This window comes from Triticum urartu, chromosome 2 (assembly GCF_003073215.2).
Source record: "Triticum urartu cultivar G1812 chromosome 2, Tu2.1, whole genome shotgun sequence".
NCBI lineage: Eukaryota > Viridiplantae > Streptophyta > Magnoliopsida > Poales > Poaceae > Triticum > Triticum urartu.
This window is the reverse complement of record NC_053023.1, coordinates 121,028,888-121,041,613: the sequence shown is the minus strand read 5'-3', so window position 1 is coordinate 121,041,613 and position 12,726 is coordinate 121,028,888. Positions and strand designations below refer to the sequence as shown.

General features: G+C 44.4%; 1 protein-coding gene and 1 non-coding gene across 2 annotated transcripts; one reads left to right on the top strand and one right to left on the bottom strand.

Moving 5' to 3' along the window:
- The first annotated feature begins 2,181 nt into the window (after positions 1–2,181).
- Positions 2,182–11,239, top strand: LOC125536275 (histone deacetylase 5). Its single transcript, XM_048699466.1, has 13 exons — positions 2,182–2,480; positions 3,094–3,295; positions 3,408–3,554; positions 3,870–3,982; positions 5,333–5,544; positions 5,897–5,961; positions 6,295–6,465; positions 6,572–6,661; positions 7,299–7,628; positions 8,965–9,158; positions 9,270–9,426; positions 10,624–10,688; positions 10,806–11,239. Exons 1-13 carry the CDS (start codon positions 2,311–2,313, stop codon positions 10,969–10,971), a joined length of 2,082 nt encoding a protein of 693 aa, XP_048555423.1. The 5' UTR covers positions 2,182–2,310; the 3' UTR covers positions 10,972–11,239.
- A 683-nt stretch (positions 11,240–11,922) lies between these two features.
- Positions 11,923–11,996, bottom strand: TRNAN-GUU. Its single transcript has one exon. It is a non-coding gene; the product is annotated as a tRNA-Asn (tRNA).
- Positions 11,997–12,726: the final 730 nt, after the last annotated feature.

Below are 12,726 nucleotides of genomic sequence, written 5' to 3'. Positions count from 1 at the left end.
AATGTGTCTGCCTCCTTCGTCAGCGTCCCGCCCTAGGCTTCATCGTGCAAGATGGAGAACATCGGCCCAAGGAACCAACGATGCCAGCAGCGAAAGAGGGGGGCTGTGGCAGCGTCGCAGGAAGATGCGGACATGGACAAGCAGCTGTCCCCCCAACTGCGCCCGGAACCCCGCATCCCATCCATCCATCCGCAGACGTGGATTGCATCGTCAGACCACGCTGGATAGAGGAGGACCCGACAGACAGTGGGGGCATTCCGGAGAGCTTTCCGCCCACGCAGATGCCGACCGTGGACGTATGTCACTCGGGGCAGCTCATTCGGGCACGGATAAGCACGGGCACTGGTGGTGCCTGGGCTGCCAACGACCCGTTCGACAAAATGACACAACAAGAGTCGATATGTTCTTGTTGCTCCTGTCCAATCACTGTTTTGCATAGGTTGCTGGTTCATTTTGTACATGATGATTGCTTGCAAACCATGATCGTGTAGGAGGTGTTTCTGTCGAACATGATCAAATTGGGGGATCCAACTTGCACTACGTTTGAAGTTGAGACAACACCCGATCCCAAATCGAGCAAGAAGAAGTAGAAGGAAATACGACGAAGGCAAGAGATCTCACAACTTATGAAGATATCTTGTTGGTCAAAACTTGGTTGGCCACAACAATAGATCCAATATGCGGCACCGAACAAAAGGGAAACACGTATTGGGAGAAGATCTAGAAGGAATATCACGAACAAAAGGAATATGTGGAGCCGCATTCTATCATCACCGGCCGCAATGTGGCATCTCTCCAACATCAATGGGGGATCATTTGAGGGGAAGTGAACAAGTACGTCAGCTACTACTCACAAGTGACCAAACACCCTCGAAGTGGGATGGGAGTGGCAACTCACATAAGCTACTTCATCTTGTCATCATTTTCGTACGCTTGTTTGTTTTGCATTCCCGTGCTCATACATATGTTGTTTGCTAGACTGCGATGGCGGCCACTTTGTATCACGAAATGGTGAAGAAGCCATTTGCTTTTAGCCATCGTTGGATCATATTGAATGGCATGCCAAAGTGAACACAACTTGTGGCCGATCTCAAGGCAGACAAGAAGAGGAATGATGACTCAAGCTCCCACCAATCAATTGGGTTGGATGATGAAGAGGAAGATATTGTCGTCGAGAATGAGAGAGCCACCGTGACAAGGGATAACCGACAAGTCATGGGAAACAAGTGGGAGAAGGCAAGGGCCTCCCGTAAAGCTGTGGCTACAAAAATGTCCTCCACATGGACGAGCATTTTTTTCGGCGAGGGAGACTAGAGGTACAAGCTCACGTTGGATGCGCAAAAGAAGAGGATGGATTGGAACCGTAGAGGGCGGAGAAGAAGCTGGAAATTGAGAGAGAGAAGATCGAGTTGGAGAAGCAAGATGCGGCGATCAAATTGGAGCTCGAGAAGGCCAAGACATTTGGAGAGATTGAGCTTGAGAAAGAAAGGTTGCAGCTCGCACGAGACACGAAGGATGCAAATATCATGTTGGCGGACGAAACCCTCTTGGATGAGCATGCAAAGAAGTGGTCTGCAAAGAAGAAGAAGGTGATCAACGATCGTAGAGAGTATGAGGCGGCGAGGGCGGCTGCGACGGCAGCGGAGCATGCGGCTCGGATGCAAGCGGAGCAGGACGCAAGGATGGCCTCGGAGCAGGCGACATGGATAGCGCTCGGCGAGTGATCCGGCCAGCCGTTGAGGTATCCATCACGCTTGGACATTCATTTCATTTTGACATGTCCGGATTGCCGTTGAACTATGATTTGCTTCGCTTTATTTCAAACGGTTGAATTTAGACAGTTTGTATCATATAATCAATGTGTATTGATTTGTATGAATTTGAGACTTCGGATTTAATATATGTGGATATGCGTAACCCATATAAGACGTGCTCGATCAGTGCCGCACACGCGGCCCGGGGTGTCCAGGGTGCCGTGAGCTCTATCGCAGCCCACACCAGCGATCCATAATAAAACCTGTCCACTTGGGCCCCCTCAATCTTTTGCCGCTACGCGAATTCGAAGTCTCGCCCAGGGCAAAACTCAAAAAGCCCGGAGCTCCCACTTCCAGGTGGGGCCCAACGCCAGCACGCGCAGGCGGCCAGGCGCAGGCATGCACACAAGACAAGAGGCTCCACCAACCTGAGGGGCTACCGACCAGTCCAGTCCAGTCGTCTCCCCCATCTCCGCTCCACCCCAATTTTCGACCCGTCTCGCCCCTTTGCCCCCCGGTCTCCCCGCCGCCTGCGCGAGGCGATCGCCGGCGCAGGATGGCGGCGGCTGCTGCAGCGGCGCCGGTGGGCGCAGCGCCCAGGGTGGGGCTGCTGTACGACGATAGGATGTGCGCGCACGCCACGCCTGACGGGGAGAAGCACCCGGAGAACCCCGAGCGGCTGCGCGCGATCCGGCGCAAGCTCGACGCCGAGGGCGTCGCGTCCAGGTACGCGCGACTCTGTAAGCGAGGACGCCGTAATTTCGTGCGAGGATCCGTGAGGAGGCGTTCGTACCCCCCCCCCCCCCCCCCCCCCCCCCCCCCCTTTTTTTTTGCATACCGTTCCGTCGAAACGCCGGGATGGGAGGTCCTCGCGCGCTCCCGCTGTGTTAATGTATTCCTGTTGCGATTTACAGCTGTAGCCATGCCCATTTCGATCTACCAGAAACTGTATTTTTGGTCTCCTGAAAAACTAACTAAATAAATCAGTATCCATGATTATAACTGTATGCTTATGTTTTGATTAACATTTGAAGTGGTCCGAATGTTAATGGGTCTGAGAAAGGGAGGAGAGTAGAGAGATTTTTCATACAACGGGTTCAAGCATGCATGCACTGTAGCTGCTGAAAGGAATTTAGTCCTGGTATTTGTGCAATTTTGGGTAATGGATAGTCAAGCCCTTGCTTGTGTACAGTAGTAACTTGAATGCTACTAGAGTTAAGTTTGAACATTAGCATTATATCTTCTGTCCTGTCCACTGTTTGCATTACTTTGATTAGCTTAACAACTGTATGCCTTTGCAAAGGTTCTGCCGCTGTAGTTTAACATAAGTTTCTTCCAGGTGCGTGGACATGAAGGCAAAGGAGGCCAAGGAAAAATATATAGCCTCTGTCCATACCCCAAATCATATAAAACTGATAAGGGATATCAGCTCGAAGGAGTATGATTACCGTCGAAACAAGACTGCTAGGAAATTCAATTCCATTTACTTCAACGAGGGCTCCTCAGAGTCTGCTTTCCTTGCAGCTGGTTCTGTCATCGAGGTAATTTAGCGTGTACTTTTCCTGAATTACATATGTACGTTCCATAGTCTTGTACAACAGTTTTTGTTCCATTGATCCTGAGTGCTGACACAACGATTCATTTGACAAGTAGGTTGCTGAGAAGGTTGCGTCTGGTGAGTTGAGTTCTGCTATCGCTCTAGTCAGACCTCCAGGCCACCATGCTGAACATAATGAGCCAATGGGATTTTGTCTCTTCAACAACGTGGCTATTGCTGCAAATTATCTCTTAAATGAGAGGGTACGTATTTGAAACTTCCCTGTTGATTTTTCTAGTTAAGATCAACTTGTGCTACTTTTGTTCATCATTTTCTACGCAAAGTAAAAAAAGCACTAGGCGCTGATTGTGCGTTTTGCCACCGCCTTGCGCTTTTTTGACCAAAGCGCACGCTTAAGCGCAGTTATGCACATATTGAGCGCTTGGCATTTTGCTATCGCCTAGAGCCTTGGCGCCTTGTTAAACTATGTTTCTATGTAGGAACAATTATCACAGTTTGTTATGATGTGATCTACTAAGAAGATGGATTATTTTCTGACCTTCTCTGTTCTGTTACAGCCTGACCTAGGTATCAACAAGATATTAATCGTCGATTGGGATGTTCATCATGGAAATGGCACACAGAAGATGTTTTATAGTGACCCTCGTGTATTGTTCTTTTCAGTGCACAGGTATGACACATCACCTTGGCATTGCTTTGCATGCTTTGTTTAGACTCCAGACATTTTCCCCCACAAACCAAACCACTGCATTTATATGCATTAGAGAGAAAGAAAAGTCTAAGATTAGACTTTAGACTAGCCATATAACCTTCACGATATGATATTCGTGAAGCCATGACAGATTTGTTGCTTATAGTTTCAAGGTTTACTGCTCTTTGAATAGATGTAGTTTGCTGAGCATGTTTCTTACAGTGCATCCTTGCAGTTGATAGAAATCTGGAAACTCCATTTCTTACTTACATGGCATTACAGACCCAATTTTCATATGAGTGAGCTGATCTGACTGCAGTACTGTTTGATATTGTACCTGCAACGATTGGGATGAAGTCTCCTCGTACCACCAATCCACCCTGATAATCTCATGCAATACACTCTTTAGAATCTGAAGAAGTTATACAATATCTATTGCTACATTATGCATTGCATGTTGATTCAGTTGGGCTGTATAACACAATGTAAATGCTTGAGCCCAGTCTGCGAGTAATGTGCCAAGGGACCTATTAAGTATTAATCTGTTGTCAGTGGAAGAATCTATAACTGATAACTCTATGCTGTAGGTTTATTCCTTTTTCTGTTTCATCATGGTCATTTTATACTTTCTAGGTCCACACTACTAATATTGGATCGACCTGAATTATGTGTTCCAATCAACATTGTATGGTTACTTAATCAGTCATTTGAATTGTCAACTGCACACCCTTGATTCTGCTTATATATGATAGTAATTGATTAATTGCATTTACTTACTATTGCTAGCTAAGTTTCCCATGCAACTGCAGGGCTATATACTACATTTCATGTTTATATTAGAAAGAGTTGCTTGTAATGTAACTTCAGTTCTTATGATTGAAAACCGAGTAGTACTTGTTATACAACTCTTGCTCTATTATATTTGATTAATTTGCACCATCATAATCTGGAGCAACCAAAATACACAATGTTGAGATCTATCTTTTTCCTCTGACAAATGTGAGAATGTCCAGTCTCCCAGCAACGCTGAAGCTTCTTCTAACAATATATTAGATGCCTGAAGAAACCTGCTGTTTCTAACTGCTTACTGTTTAAGTTTACAACTGTACACGTCTTAGCTTACAATGAATCTACGGATTGTGTAACTTGCCATGTGCGGTAAAGGCCTCTCCTAGAACTATCCAACCAATTCTGATATTGTGAAATCTCAAACTTACAAGCTGTTCCATTGCATTATTATAGAAGCCAAACTTTTATGGCCTGTGTCATGTGGTATTCTGTTGATCCTTCAATAGTGTGTAAACTATTATTCCAATGTTTGCTTTGTAGATTTGATTACGGAAGCTTCTACCCTTGTGAAGGGGATGCATCTCACTGTTTCATTGGGGAAGGAGCTGGTGAAGGGTACAACATTAATGTGCCCTGGGAGCATGGTAAATGTAGTGATGCAGATTATGTTGCTGCATGGGACCATGTACTGCTTCCTATTGCAGAAGCATTTGATCCTGATATAATATTACTGTCTGCTGGGTTTGACGCAGGTAGGCAGCTGAAAAATTCTTAGAAACTATCTTATCCGTAAAAGTTAAACACGTCTAACCAAATCTAGGCACTTCTTACTTATGAAGCCTGACTGTTGATATATACTGACATTGTAGTTTATTCTGTGGGCTAGAAGTGCACTGCTTCGAGTAGTACATCTCATATACCTGATTTCTTTCTTGCATAACCATTGAGATCTTCACCGATGATATTTTGACAATCGCTGGAACTTCGTTGTATTGTATTGCTATTACATGCCAATGGAATCGGATCTTCTGTGTATGTCATGTAGTAATCATGCATGTTATTGTTACTCACTGGTTTTGAATATCTTCTCCCTTTTTTTGGTAGCAATGGGTGATCCTCTTGGTGGTTGCTGCATCACTCCAGATGGATATGCACTGCTACTAACAAAGGTACGCATTTGCAGGCTTGCAGAAAAATGACCTTTTATTTAACTCACTGAACCATGCACTCTCCTGGCCTTAAAAAACATTGATCATGACTCAGTGAACCATGCACTCTCCTGGCCTTAAAAAATATTGATCATGCTTGACCTTGGAGTTTAGATATGCCAGAATAATGTGTATCTTTTTGCCAGTCATTCCTTTTTGTTGTCATGCTTTGCTGTTACCTGTTAGAAATTTTCCAATTGATCTCATCAATTTATTACTATCTTTTTTTTTTCTTGTACTTTCTGCTCAGCTGATTGGTGCTTATGCTTGTGACTGTCTGCTTATTACCCGCAGCTGTTAGGTTTTGCAAAAGGAAGGATTGTGATGGCTCTTGAAGGAGGTTATAACCTCAAGTCCATAGCAAACTCAGTTTGTGCTTGCACAAAAGTTTTGTTGGGAGATAACTTCACATATAACTCTCCACGGATGCAACCATTTGAATCTACATGGAGAGTCATACAAATGGTAATGATCTGCAATGTACTGTTTCTTTGCAATTCTAGCCTTGCTATAAATATCTGTAATTGAGTTTTCACCCCCCCCCCCCCCCTCCTTCCAAAACACTGATCAGGTACGTGATGAATTAAAGGCATACTGGCCTGTTTTGAGCAGTAAGCTTCCGGATAATGTACCTTTGAGGAGTGCACCATCGTATATCGAGGTAAATTTCATCTTTCTGATTTTTTTCTTGGTGACTTGAGTTGGGGCTTGCTTGGTTAACCTCTGACTAATGGATTGTGCATTTGTGCTATTCTGTACAAGATGTGGATCGCCTTGTTCCAGATCTATTTGCTGGGAAACTTGACACCCTCTTCTCTTGCTTTCTACAGACATGCCATATAAATAGTTGCCGTTTTCAAACCACATTCTTAATGGATAATTTTTTTTTGTTCCAGGTTTTAAATGAAGTACCAAATGTAGCCCAATTCCTTAGATGAATGCATGTTCATGAGTTATGTGGAATGATGCTCAGTTGATAGGCTATTTCCATATTATCCGCAGGCCACCCATACTTGATGAACCTTTTTTTTTTCTCGTTGTGATAAATGCTTCATGTATATGTTCCAAGGTGCCTATCAAGTCTTAACTCTTGCAAAAGCACATACAGAGTTATACAGCTCAACCATATCTAAACTGTGCATCTTTAATTATCTCGTGTCAATAGTTTGGTTTACCATTTATGTCTCTTGATGCTTGGAGGCTTACTGCATAGCTGGGACGAATAGTAGAGTATTAACCCAATGGCGGAGCCCTTGAATAATTCCTCTTTCTTGTTTTCCCCTTTGGGGAATGAACAGCCATACGCATCCTCTGGTTCTGAGTCTGATGTTGAAGATGTTAGTGAGCTTCCTGATGCTATTTCATCTGTCAATGTTACTCAAGTTGTTGATGATGTTTTAAGTGAACACATCACAATGTTGAAACTTGACGAAGATAACCTTGCGACGAAGAACACCTCAAGTGATTCAGTTCAAGCCCAAGACGACGGACCTGTTGTGGCGGCTACAAGAATATATGATCTACTATTTACTTGGAGATCAGCATTGTCAAAAGTTTATGTTTGGTATGCCAGCTTTGGTTCAAACATGTGGAAACCAAGGTTCTTGTGCTACATTGAAGGGGGGAAGGTAAAGTTGAAAACACGTTGTCTTTTTATATCTTGCAAGGAACATTAGGTTCCTGTATTGGAGTTTTGTAGCCTGTCGCTGCATTCATCACATCGTTGATTTCTCGGGGAGATTTCATTTGGTACACGCCTTCAGAAAAATAGTTTACGGAACTCAAATCACTCACAGAGGGTACTTTTGTACCTCTCGCACAAATTGGGACAACATATTTCTCGACTGCATACATTAGTCTGCTATGGGTCAATGTATCAATTCAATTGGGGAAGTTGTTGCTGCCCAGAACGATGGCAGCTCACGCTTGCTCCGCAACGATCGAACAAACCTTCTCTACCCCATGGCTCTTCATCCCTTCGTCGCTGCTCCTCTTAGTTGGTTTGGTCTAGCAATGTGTGAATCACAGTCGTTGACCTGAGGATAGGTGTCTATGAATGGAAAGCTTCACGACCATTGGCTGTAGTAACGTCGGAAGAGATTGAACTGGCTGCAGCTCCTTTATCTTCACTCTGTCCTCTAGCGTACGAGGGAGATTTTGCGGGGAGCAAGCTGTGGTGGAAGATGCAGATGGGGGGAGACTTGTGTGAGATCTCACATTAGGTGAGATCAATGAGATCGATTTTTTTGAAACAAATCTACATGATCAAACATTCTCAAAAAAATTATAGACACACATCAATGGTTGATGTTCAACCTCAAAAAATTTCAGCTCCTAATTCGACCTACATTAATAGAAAAGAAGAAGTCAAAATTGGACATGAATAGTGTCAAAGTACTATTCACCCAAAGCTGCCACTATTCACATTCGAATTTGTCTTTTTTGAATCTACAAATGTCATCGAGTTTTGAGCTGATTTTTTCCGGAGTTGTAGACATATACCCTACATGGATGTTGTCAAATAATTTCAGGTTTTTTTCGAAATGTCTAAATGTGAATTTTTGTGGTTGATCTCACGATCTCACCTAATGTGAGATCTCATACAAGTCTCCCCTGATGCAGATGGGATGAGATGGGGTTGGGCCTGGAGGTGGGCTGTGTGTGTTGGGCCATGCTGAATATCCAACCACGTGAAATAGGCTACATTACCCTTTATGACGTAGTGTCTTGTTCTAATCCTCACTATTGACCCACATGGCATTTATAAAGTTTTCTAAAAAGGACTATACCGAAGGAACTCTTTCCAGGGGTATGTTGACCTTCAGGAAGCATTTTTAGTGCTTTCTGCAAATGTAAAATGCATAAGTGCCTTCTTATTATAATCTTTAGAATTACTAATACAATATTCCCCTTCGTGAAAGATTGTTTGCGTGAAAGATTGCTATTCATCTTGATCTCTGACAGGTTGATGGTATGAGTATATCATGCTTTGGTTCACATGACACAAGCCCACCAAGAGGTACCATGTGGAAGACTGTGCCTCATAGATTGTTTTTTGGGAGATCTTCTACCCCTTGCTGGGGTACCGGTGGTGTTGCTTTCCTCAACCCTGAGATAAACTACAATGATGAGTCATATGTCTGCATGTACAAAATAACGTACGTATACTCTAACCACATCTACATTGTATTGATCCTTGATTCAGGGCTGGGTGGAACCTGATCTTTTGTTAGCGCTCTGATATCATCATAAAATTCCCTTTTTTACAGGCTTGAGCAGTTCAATGATGTATTGTTTCAAGAGAACAGGTTAGTGAAGGATAACAGCGAAGATGGAAAACTTGAGTCTCCCAGCTCTCCTTTGATTGGCTTGTCCGAAATAGAGTCTGTCTCTTCAAACAAAGCTCTTCATCTCGAACCTATCAAGGTTTGATTTGCTGCTTTCCATATCAAGCATACACTTATCCTTCGCATATAGTTTTCCATATGCCTATAAATGAGAATAGTTAATATCACATCATTGATAAAAAATGCTCTTAAGGGTGACTGCTCTTCCGGCAGCACTTTGATAAAGGACACAACCAACCTCTTTCATGGCCATCACTGGCAGAATCTCACTCTTAGGCTTTGTACAATGGGAGGTGCTTAGGAGAGATGCTTAGAGAAATAAACCAGGCTTTCCTTAAGCACCGGTGCTTATTTGTACAGGGTAGACACTTAACTAAGCGTCTCTCCTGTAGAAATAGGCACCGGTGCTTCAGAAAAACTCGGTTTATTTTTGCAAGCACGTCTCTAAGCATCTCCCATTGTACAAGGCCTTACTAGATGAAGGCTAATGCCTGCTGTTAAAAAGGTATCCTTTTGTAAGGAAATGCCATGTCCAGCCTCTTTGGTCTGTAAAGGTTCATCTGAACTTAGAATTTACAAGTGCCTGTATTACCTTACCTGGGACCTGATGTCTAGTCGAGTATTTTTTGACAAATCTGGCCCGTTTGAGCAACTTCAGACATGTCTGGCCCCAGGGCAAAACTATTTCGGAATCTGGCCCCTGGGGTCGGCGCCACACCACATGGCGCCGAACATGTACATCTCGGCGCCGAACTAAGTGGCGCCGAGGTGTACAGGTTCGTCGTCATGTGGTGTGGCGCCAAGCAAATCTGTCTCTAGGGTTTCTGTTGGGCTCACCAGTGGTCGGTGCCGAACATGTAACATCTCAGCGCCACTTAGTTTGGCGCTGAGGTGTACATATTCGGCGCCATGTTGTGCGGCGCCGACCCCAGGGGCCAGATTCTGAAATAGTTTTGCCTGGAGGCCAGATGTGCCTGAAGCCCCTCAAAGGGGCCAGATTTGTCAAAAAATACTCTAGTCGAGGTTGCAGTTTGGAATGTTAATCTTGGGTTTGAAGCTCTTTAAACATCATTATAGCAGTTAAATAAGGTCCCCCCCCCCCCTCTCATAATAATGGACACATTTCTAATGCCTCATCCATGGGAATATACTGACAATAATTTTGTAAATAAATCTGACACTACTGATGTTTTTGTTTCAGTCAATTATTTCTGCAACTTATTAGTTTCATAAATTCTGGAATATTGTTCATGTTTGATATACAAATTTGCTGCAGGATAGCTGGTACTCCAATGTACTTCACCTTGGAGAGGAGGACGGCCTTCCAATCTTAACTATGACGTAAGTTCCGGTCTCCACTTAGCAATTTCTTTTAGATACTATTCGATGCACTACTTGAAGGGAAGCTCCCAATGAAATTGTCTTTCATGGAGTGTGAAACTGTTTGTTTCCCTGCAGATGCCCCTCAACAGCTGTTGCGCAGCACAAATCCGGTGAGCTGCCATTAGCTCCTCCATCTGAGACCTACTCAGCCACTCTGATCAAGGGACTCGTGGAAGGGAAGCAGCTGGACACCCACGAGGCTGCCAACTACATCTCCGCTGCTGCCGCAAGAAGCCTGTGAACTTGTGGAGGCTGCTTCACCGTGTGTTCTGTACAGCCAGTGGGAAGGAAGGAATGAAGGGATTGTGCTTAGTAGGCATGTAAAAATGTAGTTTGATTCGGAACCAGGGGAGCCGTAGAGGCCTCATTTTGTGCCACCATTGGATCTGACTATGTTCATCAGTAGGATCGTTTGGAGTTTGCGCTGGTTTGACGACTACTCAGAATATTAAATGTATGAACTAGTTTGAGTAGCACAGAACCCAACTTGGGACTGAGTTGCCCCTGCAGTTGTTTTTCCAGTGTTATGTTGTGGCTGTTGCTTGGGGTCTCTGAAGCAGAAAACTCACACGTACCTGCACTTGGACTGTACAGAACCTGGGTTAGATACCTGCTGCCTGCCCTTTCCAGGTTATGCTACAGAACCTGGGTTAGATACCTGCTGCCTGCCCTTTCCAGGTTATGCGTAGATATACGAAAATCTAGAGTACATATGCCCATATGCATGATAGGTGCCCGCTGCCTGCCCTTTCCCAAACCCAAAGATCATGTATATGCATGGATTGCCATATGCATACACGTAAATTAGGGCACTCCCATGTTTTTTTGTCGACGGTACATCACGATACTCCCATGTTACTTTCGAACACATTTTACAGCCTCAGCCGCGCACAGCAGAGGGATGAGATCTGGTTGAAACCACGTGGTCAGTTTGTTCGGTCAAAAGGAGATGCCATCATTTTTAAAGAAGAATAAAACCTCCGAGGGCATGTAACATGTGTAGTTTCGAATTAGAATTAATTTTTAAAAAAGTGACCAGAAATGCTACAGATGGAAAGTATAATAAGTAGAAAAAGGAGGAAATAGCACCCAGGCAAAAATGAAATAGAAATAATCGCCAGAAGGAGAGGGAGCAGAAATGGTACAGATGGAAAGTATAATAAGTAGGAAAAGGAGGAAAAATGAAAATAATCGCTAGAAGGAGGGCTCGAACCTCCGACCTTGTGGTTAACAGCCACACGCTCTAGCCATCTGAGCTATTCCAGCTTGGTGCTAATGTTGCTAAGGTCAACAATATCATCTGATACATCATGTCACATCCACTCAACCACCGCCTAGGCACCGACCCACCTGTAAAGCCATCTAATATGCTATTTTATTTAGTATATGCTAATACAACTCCATGCATGAATGTTTGTTAGAAGTTCCAAGAAAGGCTTAAAGAATAATCCTACCTATCAAATTCATGTTCAGCAACATTTCATACATCACATGAAATCTAGATCCTATAAACTAAACACTATACACATAGAATAAGTTCCTCGCAAAAAATATTATACTTTTATAAAGGATGTTGGAGTACCCGCCTTCTTGGGGCTTTGCGGGCGAGAGTGCTCTCCATGGAGTTCATTAGTGCAGCATGGAAGCTTCTCGGGGGGCTCTCTTCACTGTCTGATATGCCCGTACGGCACGCACCCGATCGACCCGGTTTCGGTCGCCAGCATGTGCTGTCCCCGCGCGATGGGGAGGCCAGACCCGTGTGTCGGCGTCTCTTGCCTCGCACCATCTCCTGGTAGCCTCCATGGGCGAGTAGGGCCTCTGCGCCGTCCGTTTCGCATGCTCATAGTTCCGCTACCTCATGCGGGCTTTACGCGCCGTCTGATCTGCTCAAACGTCATGCAACCGAGTTGTTTGCCTTGGGGGGGGGGGGGGGGGGTCCATGACGGGTGGACCAAGGTCTCTGCCGAGGCAACCTTTCTGTGGTGGTTTTCGACGC

Coding starts and splice junctions, on each gene's coding strand:
- LOC125536275 (XM_048699466.1), top strand. CDS start 2,311: ATGGCGGCGGCTGCTGCAGCGGCGCCGGTGGGCGCAGCGCCCAGGGTG. Junction 7,629..8,964: donor GCTACATTGAAGGGGGGAAG/GTAAAGTTGAAA, acceptor GATCTCTGACAG/GTTGATGGTATGAGTATATC. Junction 10,689..10,805: donor CTTCCAATCTTAACTATGAC/GTAAGTTCCGGT, acceptor GTTTCCCTGCAG/ATGCCCCTCAACAGCTGTTG.